The 14,160-nt window shown below is 36.7% G+C and overlaps 2 protein-coding genes across 2 annotated transcripts; one reads left to right on the forward strand and one right to left on the reverse strand.

Moving 5' to 3' along the window:
- Nucleotides 1–855: 855 nt before the first annotated feature.
- pin4 (protein (peptidylprolyl cis/trans isomerase) NIMA-interacting, 4 (parvulin)) lies at nt 856–4,312 on the reverse strand. The gene is made up of 5 exons (XM_084133709.1): nt 4,068–4,312; nt 3,795–3,933; nt 3,326–3,396; nt 1,590–1,709; nt 856–1,178 (listed from the first exon to the last, which is right to left on the reverse strand). The coding sequence occupies exons 2-5, from the start codon at nt 3,829–3,831 to the stop codon at nt 1,020–1,022; spliced, it is 387 nt and encodes a 128-aa protein (XP_083989835.1). The 5' UTR covers nt 3,832–3,933; nt 4,068–4,312; the 3' UTR covers nt 856–1,019.
- Nucleotides 4,313–4,810: 498 nt separating this feature from the next.
- nek12 (NIMA-related kinase 12) lies at nt 4,811–11,132 on the forward strand. The gene is made up of 4 exons (XM_084133759.1): nt 4,811–4,880; nt 5,007–6,540; nt 6,705–6,905; nt 8,772–11,132. The coding sequence occupies exons 2-4, from the start codon at nt 5,424–5,426 to the stop codon at nt 8,927–8,929; spliced, it is 1,476 nt and encodes a 491-aa protein (XP_083989885.1). The 5' UTR covers nt 4,811–4,880; nt 5,007–5,423; the 3' UTR covers nt 8,930–11,132.
- The last annotated feature ends 3,028 nt before the right edge of the window (nt 11,133–14,160 follow it).

Genomic DNA, 14,160 nt, shown 5'->3' on the forward strand with positions numbered 1-14,160 from the left:
GGGAAAGTTACTTTTAAAAGTAATGCATTACAATATTTGGTTACTCCCCCAAAAAGTAACTAATTGCATTACTTAGTTACTTTTTATGAAAAGTAATGTGTTACATTACTTTTACGTTACTTTTTCTTCTCACCTGGGCTGGGCTTGCTTTTTTGTTTTTTTAATAACAAGACCAACAAAAAAGTTATATTTTTGGCAAATGTTAAGGCCCTTTCACACCAAAAGTGAACTGAATAACCCTCAGGCTGAAGGAAATGTATATTTACGCTTGTACAGTAAAGGGTGCCGCTCAAACTAACCTGTTCTGGATTAAAGAACAACAATATACAGGAGAAGGAAGTTCAACACTCTTATTTCTAAATCTTATAAAGTAATTTTTGCTTATTAGTATGGTTGAATTAGATCATTGAAGGTCAGCAGCAAAGACATTAATAAAGTGAGATTAAATTCACAAAGTATATTTGTGTAACTGAATAGTTAATTATAAAAGTTGAGTAAAGTTCTGAGATTGCATTTTACTGTTTTTATTTATTTTAAGCAGTGAGATGAGTAAGTTCACATTTACTCTAGAACTACAATAACCATCATGTTTACACAGCGCACACACCACCACCTCTTTGTTTCTCTCAACATGGGGACAGGAGAGCTGTCAGTCAATAAATGTGAAAAAGTAACTAGCGTTACTTATTTGGAAAAGTAACTTAGATATTTTATTGCAAATTGAAAAAGTAATGCATTACTTTACTAGTTACTTGAAAAAGTAATCTGATTACGTAACTCAAGTTACTTGTAATGAGTTACCCCCAACACTGGTTACAACAAAATTTGTGGGGAAAAGAGACAAATGAACCAAAACCAGTTTGCTCATTGAGATGAGTTTTTATTAGCTCCTATATACATGGTGATATAAAAAAAAAAATCCAACGTTCCATGACTGCACAATGCATTGTTGCTAAGTTGTAAATGCAGTGTTGTAAATTGTACCACAACATCAAGTTGTTCAGTCCTTTTAAGAGGGATCACTTTTTGCCTTCAACCATGATGATGTGGTAACCAAACTTTGTTTTCACGGGAGGATCTGTGTATACGGGTTTGTCCATAGTGCTGACAGCTAGAGCAAACGCTGCATCCTGAAACGGTCCCACCATTGATCCTCTTGTCATCCAGCCAAGGTCACCCTGTCATATGCAAACCAAAACTTTAAGCTATACAAGCCATCATTAAGACATTTAGGCTGTCTTGATAAAAACCCGAATTCGAATAACAAATTACTAAGTACATACTTTGATCAAAACTGTAAAGATCTAAACGTACTAGTCTTCCAGGTATGTTTTTTAGTTTTAGGAAAGGATGGAAAGAATAAGTAATATGAAATATTATGAGAAATTCTATAGAATAATATGGGTTCAGTGTTCGATGCAAATTAGATTGGAATTTTCCTGCATGGATAGTGCATTGAATGACATCTTCTGATAAAACAAACAAACAAACAGTACCCATAGGAACCACAGGAATGACTATTTCTCATAGCATGCAAGTGTCACATTACTGCTACTAATATACTGTTATCTACATGAAAAATGTCTTACTCCTTGTCTGGCTTTGTCCTCGCTGTATTGTGCTGCCACTTCACTGAAGCGCATACCAGATTTGAGTTTCTCCATTGCTTCCATACACTTGCCATGCTTTTCACACAGAATATGCCGAACCTAGCAGAAAATAGACCAAAAAACAAAAATGTCATTTATTCAAATAACAGTTTGACAGTGACAATGAGACTTCACAAAAGGGCTTCTGAGACACCTTAGCTAATTTGCAAACAAGTTTGCATATTGTACTATTTTAAAACAGCACAGCGGAGGAAATGTAAACAATAGATAATGCCGAAACAAACAGTTAAAATAATTCTAATTTCATATAATAATAAGAATATTAACATTTAATAAACAATTAACATGTAATAAACATATTATAAATGTATTCATATCTATAATATTCATATTATATAAATGTATATTCATAGGAACTTAGAATCAGTGTAATTTCTGTTATAAAAAAAAAAAAAAAAACTTAAAATGCTAAGATTGGTGTTTGTAAAACCATCTAAAAAGGACCATATACCAGTGCTATTTTACTATCACTTCAGGGTTTCTGCAGGTTTTATGAAGAATAATTTAAGACTTTTTCAAGACCTTTTTAAGACCAAGTAAAGAAAATGTAGGGAATTCATTTATTGAAGGGAACACAATACGTCACTATGTTTTCTAAAAGTAGATGTATAGGGAGAAACACTAGTTGAGTTGTATTAGCAAAGCACTTCAGAGTTTGAAAATACAACTTCCAACAGATCTCCCTCACTTTTTCATTCAATTGACAAAAAAAGTATCTTGAAAACCTCTGCTCTCAACCACTAGAATATGGACATAACATTTACTTTTCCTTCTGATCAGTATTTTTTGGTCTTGTTTTCCAGTGCAATAGTCTAAAGATTCTTTAATCAAGATGCATTTACTGGAGAAACAAAATGAAATAAAATATGAAGTCTTGTTATCAAAACAAAGTGAGTTTATGCATAAAACAAGAACAAATATCTGCCAATGGGCTTAGAAAAATCAACTTAATTTTTGAAGTTTTCATACCTCACTGACATATATTTGTTCTTGTTTTAAGCATAAACTTATTCATTCTGTTAAATTTTTCAAGACTTTGTATTTTGTATTGGAATACAGGACAAAAATACTGATGATTGATGAAGATATCAATTTTATTGCAATACATGCATAATTTAATGCCATAACTTTGATTTAAGGCCTTAATTTGTTTAATAGAGAATTAAAGAAATAATTCACTTAAAAATTAAAATTCTGTCATCATTTAGCTACTCACCCTCAAGTTGTTTCAAACCTGTATGAATTTCTTTCTTCTGCTGAACACAAAAGAAGATATTTTGAAGAATATCAGTAACCAGGCAGTTTTTGGGTCCCACTGACTTCCATAGTAGGAAAAAAATATACTATGGAAGTCAATGGGACCCAAAAACTGTCTGGTTACTGATATTCTTCTAAATATCTTCCTTTCTGTTCAGCAGAAAAAAGAAATTCATACAGGTTTGAAACAACATGAGGGTGATTATATGATGACAGAATTTTCATTTTAAAAGTGAACTTCTCCTTTAATTAAGCCATCGCCATTGTATTAACTCAGATTTTCCTTTTTTAATGATCTTACTTTTTAAAGTGAAACCAACAATAATTTTTACAGTGCGACGATTATTGATGGTTTTAGTTAACTATAATAACCCTGCGGTATACAGACAGATGTTTACCTTTACTGCAGTACCTCCTTTCTGAGCCTTCTCCTTCTTCTCACTTTCTCCACTGCCTGAAGCAGCAGCCCCTGCACAGATACAACATCTATCTTAGCATCTGAAAAGTACAACAAGGCAACTTAAATAATACTTATTCATTTGTATGTATATTTTGAAATTGCCACATTAAGCGAATCGGACATCTAGACACATTCTTCACGCATTTCACACATTTATACTTGCACAGCACATTTAATACAATGGTCAATACAATTGAGAATGGCCTGAAATGTGTCATTAACACCAGTTGGTCTTGTATAAAACAAGACAACATCAGCTAAAATAGTATAACAATGTTTACAATCTGTTAGCCACAAACACTAAGCTAGCATGTCAGCAAATAGTGCAACACTCAAAAATGTGCTATAAAATTGCATATGGTGTTTGTTTAATTTTGTTCGTTCAGCACCATATATTTGTTGTTTACCTTTAGCACCTTTGCCACCCTTTCCTTTTGGTGGCATTTTCTATCTCCTCGTGTTGGACGTGTTTCCAGTCTATGGTTTCCACTGAACCCTTTGCTAGCTCACAGGAGCTAGTAACTCACTGATTCCCACGCGGTTAGCCTGAAAATTGCGCGGAAGCTTTTTTCAGCGTACAGTTTTACAGTATACTTTGTGTCAGTCTATATTGTGCAGTAAACAACACATGCAAATGCAACAACTGAAGCCGATTATTATAAGAAAGTGTAAATGCAAACCTTTGCGCAGACATGAGGGATGATGCGCTTGAATACATTTAGAGACCTTAACAGTTTACTGTTTTCTCTTCATCGATGATCGATTTTTTTTAATTCATGGTGATGACCAGTATATTGATGACCAGTTAATGTGTTTTAATTTCAACTGTATTTTTGCATTTTATGTTTAAAACAGATTATAATAGTAAGGTTTAGAGTAGACAATCACACTGACGTGCAAATGTGTCCAAGCCATAGATATGTATACGTAGATGTCAAATTCGACGGTCAAAGCCTGTCCGCTCCAGACACGTCGGCGCGGCAGCCATCTTGGAACGGTCAGCGTGTCGTCACTCACGGTAATAATCAATGATGCCACAACATTGCGCAGGTTCTGGTTATGAAATCGCCGAGATTTAAGTTATCGAAGAAATTGGATAACTTTTCACAGGTGTGATTGCGTTGGTTGTTTTAATATGTTTTTATGTGTATTAACTCAATATGGGGAAAAACGTTTTTACTTTTACTGTGGTGACTTTTTAATGTTGTACAGCTGACGCTTTCGTCTTCTTGTATTGTGTTAGTTTAGCAAAATCATCTGCTGCGGTCTATTGCAGATATATTCGTCTAACTGCGATTGCAGACGCTCAGTCAACCTGCTCTCCGTGTTCACAGACCGGCTTTGACCGGTCCAATATGGCGGACGGCGGCCCACAGAAACAGCCACTAATGTGAATCTATGTATATATATATCTAGTGTCCAGTCCAAACGAACAACCGAACACGACAGAGCCTCATGATGACGTCCTTACTCCTATAATACATTTGTGAAAGGTATGGATATTTATTGCTGAAAAAAAAAACATTAAAATGTTCGATGTGATTAGTTTTGGGCAGTTATATTTTACATTACGTTACTCCTTCGTCATTTTAATTAAGCAATGTATTCGCCTTTAACAGTTAGGTAGCTAAAGTTCGGAACGAATCGGATTCCCTTTTGTTGAGGAGGAGCTGTCATGGTAACATGAAGACAACACAGTCGCCTTCTTCTCCTGACACGACGCATTATTTAAAAATAAAAAATAAAAATAAATGAGTTTTTTTTATCAATGAGGCACTGAGGACCCAAAGGTAATAAAGATTTTAAAGATGTTTGTTTTCGAAAAAGTTTGTTTCACCTGTTACTTTGGCTAGTTGGCAGAACGAACCTGTTTATTAATTGGAGGATCACATAATGACGGTTTGCCAATAGTTTGTGAATAATTTTCTAGTGTCACTAGCTGCTACTCATATCTAGCTCTCAACGAGACAAAATAAATGTTTCTGCAACCAGTAAGGGTATAAAGAAGATGTTTGGTGAATGAATAGGTTCAAGACATGGAGAAATATGAAAATGTACTGAATCTTGGCAGAGGAGGAGCAGGCGTTGTAATGTTGATGAAACATGTTGATACAAAGAAATTATGTGCAGTCAAGAGAATTCATGTGGACAGTTCCCGAAAAACAAAGTCCAAAGATGTTGTGATGCAAGAGGCAGACATTCTCAGGAGCTTGAAGCATCCTCATATTATAACATGGATTGACAATTTTTTTGACCCAACTAATGAGTATATTTACATTGTTATGGATTATTGTGACGGTGGAACGTTGGATGACCACATTAAAGAACAGAAGAGTGGGGAATACTTTGAAGAATGCAAAATTATGAACTGGTTTGTGCAAGTTGTCATGGCCGTCAGTTATATCCACTATGAAAAGATCCTTCACAGAGATATCAAGCCGTCCAATGTGCTGTTAACCAAGAGAGGTGTGATTAAGCTTGGGGATTTTGGAATATCAAAGATTATGAACCACACGCTGGATATGGCCTCAACCTGTGTGGGAACCCCCAGTTATCTGAGTCCTGAACTCTGTCAGGATGTCCCATACAGCATCAAATCTGACATATGGGCTGTTGGCTGCCTACTATATGAGCTTTGTGCCCTCAGACCAGCTTTTGAAGCTAAAAATCTCCTAAGTCTGTTTTACAAGATCATAAAAGGGGAGTACATCAAGGTTCCCGAGAGGTATTCAGAGGACATCCATACATTAATCGGGAAAATGCTGTCCGTGGTTCCTGAAAACAGACCGAGTGCGAGCAGCATACTTAGTATGACCTACGTGCAGGAACATCTGGGAAACTTCATCGAGCACCAGGAGAAAGAACTTACAAAGGTGAATGCTGAATCCAGACCTCAAACAAAAGAAGACTTTAATGTAGAAAACGCATCTATGGAAAGCAGAACAGATAGTGCCTCAGCTGTCTCTGACAAGACACTGCAAATAGAGACGTCACTCAGTGCTGAGGACGAAGTGGCCCATGAGGGAACAGAGTCTGATTATTCAGAGGACTTTGATGAACATGATAGCTATGTGTCCTCCAAGGATGTTTCGAGGGAAGATGTCTCCTCCAGCCTTGCCAATGTGGTTGAAGATGCATTTGAGGAATCTAACGGTAGGGGTACCATATAATCACATTAATAATGTTTTCCATTGTTTTATTATTATTATTATGAGGCAACATCCAAGGCAACAGGCGTAGGCTGATGGTGATCTAAGAATTTATGCTGGCTTTAACACCTTTGAATATTCTCTGACTGCATGTATCATTTATGACAGTTGTGGCTGATGATGAGGACATCTCTGACTATCCAGATGACTTTGAAGAAGCTGAGGATGACGACCTGGCTGAGGTAGTCAGCTACGCCAGAGATGCCCTGAACTGTGTTCCAGAGAATGATGCGTTTGATGTGGAACTGGAGCTCAAAGATGCAGGCGGTTTCTCTGTCACAATGAAACTGTTAAAAGAGAAATACATAGGTAATAATGCACATATCAAACTGGCAGCACTTTATTTCGATGGTCCACTTTTGTCATTCTACTAACTATAAGTAACTTTACAACTACATGTCAGCTAACTCTCATTAGAGTATTAATAGACTGTCTGCTTAATATCTGCTAACTCTTTATTTTGATGCTCCCCAACAGACTATATGTAAGTCCCTTTTTTCTGTATATAAAATCTTTGCTATAAGTAACTTTGCAACTGCATGTCAACTTATTATACTTACCCTAACACCTAACCATAACCTAACAGTCTACTACATTCTACTAATAGTCTAACAAGAGTTGCAAATGACATGCAAAGTTACTTATAGTTAGTATAATGTCTAAATCGAAATAAAGTGTAGCCATGACATTTATTACAAGTTGGTTATTTTTTCTTTATTCACTTGATTTTTCTTGTTTTTTTTTTCCTGGGTCAGTCTTAATTATATTTTATTTCAGTGATTAATTTAACAACCTGCTTAAATATATATATTTTTTTGTTATCATTTAGTCACCCTTAAGTTGTTCCAACCCTGTATGAGTTTCTTTCTTCGGTTGAACACAAAATAACATATTTTGAAGAATGTTGGTAACCAGACAATTGACGGTAGCCATCGACTTTTTTTCCTACTATGGAAGTCAATGGGTGCCATCAACTGTCTGGAGACCAACATTCTGCAAAATATCTTTTTGTGTTCAACAGAAATAAGAAACTCATACAGGTTTGGAACAACATGAGGGTGAGTACATGATGACAAAAATATTTTTGGGGTGAAATACCCCTTTAATGATTACTGCTATTATTGTTTCAGAGCATTTGAATGAATATATCAGTACAGGCCAAAAGTTTGGAAACATTACTATTTTTAATGTTTTTGAAAGAAGTTTCTTCTGCTCATCAAGCCTGCATTTATTTGATCAAAAATACAGAAAAAAATGTAATATTGTGATATATTATTACAATTTAAAATAATTGGTTTTCAATTTATTATACTTTAAATTATCATTTATTTCTGTGATGCAAAGCTGAATTTTCAGCATCATTACTCCAGTCTTCAGTGTCACATGTGACATCCAGTCTATCACATGATCCTTTAGAAATCATTCTATTCTGATTTATTATGAGTGTTGGAAACAGTTCTGCTGCCTAATATATTTGATGAATAAAAGGTTAAAAAGAACTGCATTTATTCAAAATAAAAACTATTTTCTAATAATATAAATTCTTCTTTACTATCACTTTTTATCAATTTAACACATCCTTGCTGAATAAAAGTATTGATTTATTTCAAAAAAAGAAAGAAAATTACTGACCCCAAATTACTGACCAGTAGTGTATATTGTTGTTACAAAAGATTTCTACTTTTAAAACATTTGCTTCTTTTTTTTATTTTTTTTTTACTTTTTATTCATCAAAGTATCCTAAAAAAGTATCACAGGTTATGAAAAAATATTAAGCAGCAGAACTGTTTCCAACTTTGATAATGAATCATCATATAAGAATGATTTCTAAAGAATCATGTGATAGACTAGAGTAATGATCCTGAAAATTCAGCTTTGCATCACAGAAATAAATGATAATTTAAAATATAATAAATTGAAAACCAATTATTTTAAATTGTAATAATATATCACAATATTATTATTTTTTCTGTATTTTTAATCAAATAAATGCAGGCTTGATGAGCAGAAGAAACTTCTTTCAAAAACATTAAAAATATTAATGTTTCCAAACTTTTGGCCTGTAATGTATATATATCAGTATAGTTCTGAATACTGTTTGCCAACAAATTTGGTTCTCAGAGTGTCTCTGCATATACAAGTAAGTAAATGCTGTTCTGCTTTCTGGCGTTATAGAGGATGTTGGAGCCTCAGTCTATGAGGAAATCAGTGAGCACTTTCTGAATGGCCTCACGCCAGGAGACCTGCAGCCACAGTTCCAGCACATGATCGGGACAGACCATCTGGAGACCTGCTACCTCATTTTCAACCTTGACCAAGAAACAACATGCTGAATCATGCCTGTCCTATTTAGAGAAATTAATTTTCCTTGTTTTAACAGCCATTGCTGACTGCTGACATAATGATGAACTTCAGCAATGCTGGAATTGTATGAAAAATTCAGAGTATATTAAATACAGAATTTTGTAATATATTTAATGAATTATAACTAATATTATAAAATAGTGTGATTTTATAGATATTTTTCATCAAGAATGTTTTACCAAGCATTCAGTGCTCTTTTGAAAGTGTTACCTAGTATAACCAGTAGGTGGCACTCTATAGTAAGAAAATGTGTAGTGTTACACCCCAATCCAGAAAATGAACGCATCATAGTTTCTCATCTTGGCATTATCAGTCACATCACAGGACTGAAGTATAAAACTGCTGCCTTTTAAATACCCTTTATAGTGGATACAGAAATTCATTATATCAATGGCACCCAGCCGACTACTTTTTGAAAAGATTTAACACATTTCATACATTATTTACCAAAATGATCTCTCAGTATGTCCATTAAACAATGCTTGTAAATGTGAAAGCAGTGGAGACTATCATGTGAACATTTCCTCCTGTGCTTTCACTCCACTATTGAAATGTAAAAGAGATTCCGATTCTGTAAATTTATGGGTGACAGCTGCAGTTGTTTTCCATTTAAGGCGTTTTCCCTTAAACTTGTCCAGATTCTTCCAGCAGGGAATTAGTCAGTGCGATAGAGAAACTGCCATGTGTTACTGTATAAATGGCCCTGTGTTATATTTTATTTAAGAATGTTCACTATCCGCCCCCAGAGGAAAGTGTGTTATCGATATAGGAGATAGGTCTCCTCACAGAATGTTTTTTTATTTATTTTGTCTGTTTTAATATCTTTAAACATCGAAGAAGAAGAAAAATTATTTTGCTAAAAATAATATCAGTCCCAGCCAGGAAGGGCTGTTTTTTTCCCCTTTTTTCTTTTTTGTGTGTGTGTATCATGAGACAAGAGAATCCTCGTTCTTCCAAAACCAAGGTCATGTTGATGTTAAAGCTTGTGTACACTTTTATAGATGGAGTGGAGAAAACAGAACACCTCTAACCACAAATGAAGTCCCATTTTACAAACTTAAAAACCTGTTTTTCACTTATACTTAAGTTATCCACTGTAAAGAAAACAACTCTGAACATTAAAAATGTAAAGTAATTCCCACAAAATACAGTTATTTTTTATAATGCAATGTTCTGAAAGAAGTAAAACATGGACTGAGGAGTCATTCAGGATAGAGCTTTTAAAATGTTCCATAAGCCAGATGGATTGTCTAGCATGTTTCTTTATTTATCCACCTATGCATTTAGAAGAGTGAACGAGAGACAAGAATAAATGCAAACAGGTCAAGACCACTTTAAGTAGCAGTCACCTCTGTGCCTTGTCACTTTAAAACCTGTCAATATTTCATCCATAGTAAAACTAGCTACCGGGAGAGCTTGTCACTCGTGTCTTTAGGGCTTTGTACAAAGTTTGATGCATTATTGATTGATTTCTGCACGAGTGCTCCGCCCTTTAGCTCAACTTGATTTTTTTGTTTGCATATTTTTTAAAAATGAGACCATAGGATCCTAATTAAGTGTATTTGTTTGTTTTTGTGTCTGAGTTTTGACTTGCATTTCTAAAAGTTTCTTAAATTATAATTAGATTTTTCCTTTATTCTCTCGTGTTGTTTACCTTGGTGTGTCCTAATTATATTTTACTTCATGAATTGGTGAATTGAACAACCTGCTTTCAATTATGACAACTTTTGGTGTAGTGTCAATATTAATGTGTTTGGTATTGGTGGACTAGATCTGCTAGGCTGCTGCCGTTGATTATTGCTGCAAGTATGGACTTGCTTCTGCTTAAACACAGACATGATGCTGTGAGGATGCTGCATAAATAGACATACATAAATACTATAGCAGATCTAGGCAGGTGGAACTGGGGAGGTGGAGAGTTTCAGAGGAAGCAGACTATTTAAATAAAACAACAGAATGGGTGTCTTTACGTATAGTCACTGGTGCTCATTGGCTTTTTACTTGCCTTTTAGTGCCTTGGAGTATTTCATCTTCAGATTATTTAAATGTTGAGCAAGCAATATCATTGGCTGCAGAATCAGCAGAGGCCAATCAGCTTGTGCCATGCAATAATGTTGTGATTGCTGGCAGATTTCATGTAAAGGACATATCAGCCTGCGCCCTCCAGTTTTAACATGCAAATTGATTAAAAACATTGTTATAGCAATGAGCTTTGTTTGCTGATTATCTTCAAAAAAGTTTATTGTAGGCCTTTTTCTGGTGAACAGCCTCATGCTTATTGGCTTGCCAGACTTTTTCAAACAGTCATGATATTCAAGAGAAAGGAAGTGCTGCAGAGAGAATGGGAGGAAACTCAGGCGAACATGTTTCCCTTGACCTTTAATAGACAGCACATGTCTGGCCTACATTGGTGTGAGATTTCTCTGCTAGATAGCTTAGATTACCATACCGCTCCTCACACATGTGTTCCACTGAAAGCTGGATGCTTAAATTCCTTGTTTGCTTATCAGAACATATTTTATGGAAAATTCATTGGTTCCAGCAGTACTCTAAATCTCTAACCCACTTGGCTAAGTTCATTCAAGACCACAGGAAGGAAGTAAAGAAAAACATCAAAAACTATGCATGAGAGTCGAGCTCACAGGATAAGTTTTGTCCCTCTTCCAAGCAGAGGAATACTACAAATCTCCAGGCTGACTGTTGTATGTCACAGCTCTAAAATATTGATGTGCCATTGTTTCCGGTGAAACAGCCTCACTGGAGACCAGTGAGTATTAAAGAAGTGAGGTGGAAGATGGTGACAGTAGCCTGCACTCTAACCTGCCCCGGCTGCGTCTCCAGAGACGGCACATATCACAAACCACATCGCCCATGTGAAAATCTGCCCTATTCTAACCCAAGAACAGAGGGACTAAAAGCAGCACTGAAAATTACATCTAACTCATCAGCTACGACTGTAGAAGGCAAATTGCTTTATCCAGTGGAAGAGTAAAAGCCCCTTAGAAAGGTTGATGGCACTTTACCTGATCTCACCATCTTGTGCTGACGCTATGTTAAAAATACCTACAACAACAGCTGTCTGAACGGCTCATATCAGGACTGTAACATGAATCTAACCATGAAACTGTACAGCACAAATTTATACTACAGTTCAGCTGTTAGATATATTGGCTCATATGTTACTACTTTCGAATAACCATTATGCTCCAATTTAATGTTACTCAGTCATTTAGAAAATATGAGCTGAAGTCTATATGGAAGCCTGTTTACGCCTCATATAGTACAAGAAATGAATGACTTTATATCTTGCAATTGCCATATTGTTTCTCATAATTGTTTTATAACATTCAATGTGATTTTGTTGAAATATGACCATTTTATTCTCCACAATGTGACTTTAGAGTTTGCAAATATTGGGTAGTAGGGATCATTATGGGGTAGTAGGGATCACTAATAGTGCGATCACCCCGTCCCTGGCCAAGTGGCTCCTTCTGGGGCCCGATCCGTTATGAGTCCTCTGCTTAGGCATGATGCTTTCGGATCAGGCCATGTATGCACTGATTCCTGCCGCACTGCTCAGGTGTGTTCCAATGGGCACAGGGGTTAGCTCCCCCTGTGCCGTCAAACCTCTGCTACAAAATTAGAAAGAAAGCCTCGAAACAATCGGATTACCCAATGCCGACCACTGCACGGACCACGACTACGAATTGGCGAATCCGAACTGACTATCCTTGAAGTGAACATCAGAGGACTACGGTCCAATATTGGGGATCTTGCCAACTGTTGTTCAGTGAAGAAACCCTCCATAGTCATCATAGTTGAGACCTTTCTTGACTCCACCACTCCAGACGGGGCTGACTCCATCCAGATCCCTGGCTACTCGCTCAACTGTCGCAGAGACCGCACTGGAAAAAAACGGTGGTGGTATAGCAGTATACTGTCTAGAAGGAATATCCATCTATCACAATCCAGCTAGAGACCCTGATGACTTTGAGCTCATGTGGTTCACTGTTGCTCTGAAAACCAGGACACTCCTGATAGGTGCTATATACCGCCCCCCAAGTGCCTCCTGTGATATCTTGGACTACCTTGACAAGAACACATTCTCAGTGATGGATGAATATAGAGCACAGTCTGTAATGCTCATAGGCGACTTTAATGTACACCATCACGAGTGGCTGGGCAGTAATAAAACAGACACTGCTGGACGGCGAGCCTTACAACTCGCCAACTGTCTGGGACTAGATCAGATTGTCAGGGAACCAACTAGAGGAGATAATATTCTAGATCTAGTTCTCTCAGACACACCAGCAACCACTACCACCTTAGCACAAATGGGATCCTCTGACCACAACCCTGTTCTAATACAGCTACAAATCCCAGTCTTCAGAGATAAGCCATACAAGAGAACAGTATGGAGATATGATAAGGCTCACTTCTGGGAAATGAGAGGTTACCTTACTAACATTAACTGGCACAGTATTCTCAAGGATGAAGATCCTGAAATCATCTGCACAAACTTTACCACCATACTGCGAGATGCCATGGCATTATATATTCCCAACAAGACCATCACCAAAAAGCCCGGGGATAAAGCCTGGTTCAATGCAGAGTGCAGAAGATTAGCCATGAGAAAAAGAAAGCTTTATCACAACATACGGACCTCTGATGACCCGGCTATGAAACGGAAGTTCCTCAAGGCAAGAGCAGCTTTCAGTCAAGCTGAAAAGAGGGCAAAAAGGGAGTATTACACCAAATTGAGGAATGATCTTGCAGATAACTCACTAAGCTCAAAAAAGTGGTGGGGCATAGTAAATTCACTTTCAGGCAGAAGTGGTTTCACAGACATCCCTGTCATTGAACACCGGGGTACCACCCACATCAGTGCCAGTGCAAAGGCTAACATCTTCTGCCAAACCTTTGCAGAGAAGTGTACTTTGCTTGATGCATCTGCGCAATCGTTGCCTCAGTGCCAGCAACCAACATCCTCTTTTGCCTATGTGCACTTCAAACCCAAAGACATTAGAAACATTCTTCGCAACCTTGACCCAGCAAAGGCAACGGGACCTGATGAAATACCAACAAAAGTCCTTAGAGAATGTGCAGCAGAATTGGCCAGCCCCCTCAGTCGTCTCTTTCAACTTCTCTTCTCACATGGCGTGTTCCCCAAACAATGGAAAAACGCCAGAGTGATACCAAT

The sequence above is a fragment of the Abramis brama genome (assembly GCF_963993115.1).
Source record: "Abramis brama genome assembly, chromosome: 13".
NCBI classification, from domain to species: Eukaryota; Metazoa; Chordata; class Actinopteri; order Cypriniformes; family Leuciscidae; genus Abramis; species Abramis brama.

Excerpts from the sequence above, each read along its gene's own strand:
- pin4 (XM_084133709.1), bottom strand. The coding sequence starts at position 3,831 with ATGCCACCAAAAGGAAAGGGTGGCAAAGGTGCTAAAG. Across the intron at positions 3,397-3,794 it reads GGGTGGCAAAGGTGCTAAAG|GGGCTGCTGCTTCAGGCAGT; the intron begins GTAAACAACAAA and ends GTATCTGTGCAG. Across the intron at positions 1,179-1,589 it reads AGGACAAAGCCAGACAAGGA|GGTGACCTTGGCTGGATGAC; the intron begins GTAAGACATTTT and ends TGCATATGACAG.
- nek12 (XM_084133759.1), top strand. The coding sequence starts at position 5,424 with ATGGAGAAATATGAAAATGTACTGAATCTTGGCAGAGGAGGAGCAGGC. Across the intron at positions 6,541-6,704 it reads TGCATTTGAGGAATCTAACG|TTGTGGCTGATGATGAGGAC; the intron begins GTAGGGGTACCA and ends CATTTATGACAG. Across the intron at positions 6,906-8,771 it reads GTTAAAAGAGAAATACATAG|AGGATGTTGGAGCCTCAGTC; the intron begins GTAATAATGCAC and ends CTGGCGTTATAG.